The sequence below is a fragment of the Callorhinchus milii genome, unplaced genomic scaffold, assembly GCF_018977255.1.
Source record: "Callorhinchus milii isolate IMCB2004 unplaced genomic scaffold, IMCB_Cmil_1.0 Scaffold10, whole genome shotgun sequence".
Lineage (NCBI taxonomy): Eukaryota > Metazoa > Chordata > Chondrichthyes > Chimaeriformes > Callorhinchidae > Callorhinchus > Callorhinchus milii.
Window position 1 is genome coordinate 6,729,692 of NW_024704751.1, and position 3,247 is coordinate 6,732,938.

The 3,247-nt window shown below is 49.8% G+C and overlaps 1 protein-coding gene across 1 annotated transcript; it reads left to right on the forward strand.

Annotated features, from left to right (window-relative positions):
- The first annotated feature begins 240 nt into the window (after nucleotides 1–240).
- LOC103180653 (calpain-1 catalytic subunit-like) lies at nucleotides 241–3,009 on the forward strand. Its single transcript, XM_007896632.1, has 6 exons — nucleotides 241–274; nucleotides 1,152–1,229; nucleotides 1,341–1,426; nucleotides 1,699–1,821; nucleotides 2,278–2,411; nucleotides 2,636–3,009. Exons 1-6 carry the CDS (start codon nucleotides 246–248, stop codon nucleotides 2,867–2,869), a joined length of 684 nt encoding a protein of 227 aa, XP_007894823.1. The 5' UTR covers nucleotides 241–245; the 3' UTR covers nucleotides 2,870–3,009.
- The last annotated feature ends 238 nt before the right edge of the window (nucleotides 3,010–3,247 follow it).

Consider the following 3,247-nt stretch of genomic DNA (forward strand, 5'->3'; position numbering starts at 1 on the left):
AAACGCTTCCTGAATTTTGCTCCTAAATGGCCTGGCTCGAATGTTAAGCTGATGCCCCTCTGTCTTTCTGGCCTTTTTTTTTCTTCACCTCCCATTTCATCGCCTTTACTTCCTGAGGATCCTTCAGCGTAAGCGAACGCTCAGGGAACTAACTGCGGTTTTCCGTTTTAAACCCACAGCTCACTACACCAAGAGGGAGAGTCCCACTCGTCCGGATTCTCAATCCCTGGGGCTCTGGGCAAACGATGGAATGGACTGGTGACTGGAGCGACGAGTAATAATAAGAATAATATTATCGCCTGTATAAAAATAATCCTTGCAATTGATATAGCGCCGTATCACGTCTTCGAGACGTCTCAAAGCGCTTCACGGGACACGTTGTGAAGCAAATCGACTGTAAAGTTTTGTGGGCGAAACCCCAGGCACAAGGCAAACTGGGCACAAATCCATTTACAAAGCGCAAGGTTGCCACCAGCTGGCAGAAGAGGTACACGATATGAGTTCAACTCAATGCACTTGAGCACGTTTGGAATTTGGAATGAATGAACGAAACTGGGGGTTTGCTTCAGTCTTGTCAATCAAGCCGTAGCAAAGACCGGTCATTTCTGGCAATTGATTCCCACATTGATATTGCGCACCCTGATGAAGAACACACACACACACACCTCGTCAAAAACCCTCTGGCACAACCATTTCCGTGTCAGCCACCCCCGTCATCGACCGTTTACTTATAATATATATATTGAAAAAAAATTTTGTTTCTTGTTTCTTGTTTTCAAAACGAAAATAAATTTTAAAAATAATAATAATAATAATAATTTGGCCACTCAATCCACGATTGGTTGTGGGGACGTCGCTGTGCGCAATTGGCTGCTGCGTTTCGCCCACGAAACCACATTTACAGTGTACCCTGCGAAGCGCTTTGAGACGCCTCAAATAAGTCATACAGCGCTATATCAAATGCAAGGATTATTATTACACGAAAATGGCTTGCAAGCAAATTTATAAGTTTACAAGTGATGAATATTCCCTTTAGACAGCGTGAGGGTGTGCAGTCTCGGGGGGTGTTGGGGTGGGGGAGGAATGGGGTTGGGGGGAGATGGGGTGAGGAATGTTTAATCAACGCAACGTTCCTTTCTTTCCCCGGCAAGTTCTCCGCTGTGGGATGAAATTCCAACCTGGACCAGAGAGAGCTTCGGCTTCACCAAGAAGGACGATGGTGAATTCTGGTAAGGAACGGGAGCAGCGTTCAGCCATTTGGCAGCAGCCACAGGTTCTGTCGGTAAAAATCTCACGGTGCGACCTGGCGGAGTTACCATTCCCCGGCTTTTACTCCGCAGGATGAAATTCGATGACTTCTGTGAGAAGTTTGCCAACGTTACCGTCTTGACTCTGGGCCCGGACTTTGACGGCGACGGCGGAGCAGGTAACGGCAGCCTCGGGATAGTGCCACGGGGCATTTTGTATGAGCGTGTGTGTGGGTGGGTGGGTGTGTGTGTGGGGGGTGGTGGGGGTTGGGGGGGTGGGGGGAATGGGAGGCCATAGCTGCGTGACGTGCTTACAAAGATTTACAAAGATCTTTATGGGGAGAATGACCAAAGGGGAGGGAATGACAACTCAGCAAGATACGGGGCAAAGGCCACGGTACAGGGCAGCAACAATGTTCGGTGATTGTTAACTCTCCTCTGCTCTCGCCAGACTCTGGTAGTTTGCAGGAGGTGAAGGGTCAGTGGCAGAGCGGGATTAATGCTGGCGGCTGCAGAAACAACATGGCGATGTACACCTGCAACCCTCAGTATCCCATCAGCATCACAGAGATGGGTAAGAAAGTCCCAGCCATGTATATAACCGGCGGGCTGTGTCTGATGGCTATGAGTGCGCAGGTGTGTCAGCCCAATGGTAGCGCTCTTGTCTCTGAGTCAGAAGGTTGTGGATTCAAGCCTCCACATCGGGAACTTGGAATCCCTTGGGGGCAAGTGACGCAGTGTCGCTATTCGAAAAGAGAAGGAAGTTTCTCTCGCTGTTGGTGTCCTGGCCGACAATCCCCTAAATGCCCCCTGTAGCCCAAACAAACCACTGTCTAGGTGTCTCATCCATCGGGGGGAGTGGGGGAAGGGTGGGGTTGGTGTTTGTGGATGCGCAACCTGGTTTCTTATCACTCCGGGCACGAGCCTTTTCCTGCAATTGTTACTCCGTCTCATTAAGTTGTCCCGGAAAAGCTAACGGACCGTTGCCTGGGCTCCCCCACCCCGCCCCCCCCTCCCCCCACCTCCTCAGACGTGCTCTCAGGCAGCGAGGAGGACCATGCGGACGGAGCCTGCTCTGTCCTGATCTGCTTGATTCAGAATTACCGAAGGATGGACAGGAAGCTGGGCGTCTCACTGAACCCCATCGGTATCCAGATATACCAGGTAGGCTGAACATTTCATCCAGGATAGAATCATGGAACATATAGTATTCACACACATATATATAATGTATAATATATTCATACACACATATACATATATTCAAAGCACTTCACAGGATACACTGTAAACTGTAGTGACTGCGTGTTTTGCGGGCAAAAAAAGCTGCTCAACTGTGTTAAGTGGAAGCTTTGCAGCTAAACGTACCTTTGTCTTCCGGCCGACAGTGCTCCAACCCCAACGCACCTCTGACTGAGGAGCATTTTGTACGACACGCGGAGAAGTCGGACTCGGGACCCTACGTGGCTCAGCGGAGTATCACCCTCCGCAGCAAGCTTCCCCCAGGGCACTACATGATCATCCCCAGCACCTTCGCGCCCAATACAGATGGAGCTTTCATGCTTCGCATATTCACCGACGCTGCCATTCACTTTCACGATGGATACAACCTTTTAACATAAAGAGCACAGACAGTCAGACCAGACTCCGAGACTGCCACACCACGCTTCGGCCTGTTTATATGGGGGGAATCGAACTCCTGGAGCCCACAGCTAACACACGAACCAGGTAGCGTTTTGAAGCCAACCGGCTTTCTGTGCCAAATCAATGCTAAAACGCTAATGTTGACCAGCGATCATGCCCTTGTTGTAGGGCAGGTTGGGACTTTATGGTGCCCCCTCCCATAATTATAATGCTGTATAACAGAGCTCAACTTATGTATTAAGTGAAGGGAACGCATACAGCTGGAAATAAAGAATTATTTTCTGTTGATTCGCCCGACTCACAAGATGCAAAGCACCACACTGCTCTGAGGTTCCGGCTTGCATGGCTGAAAAGGG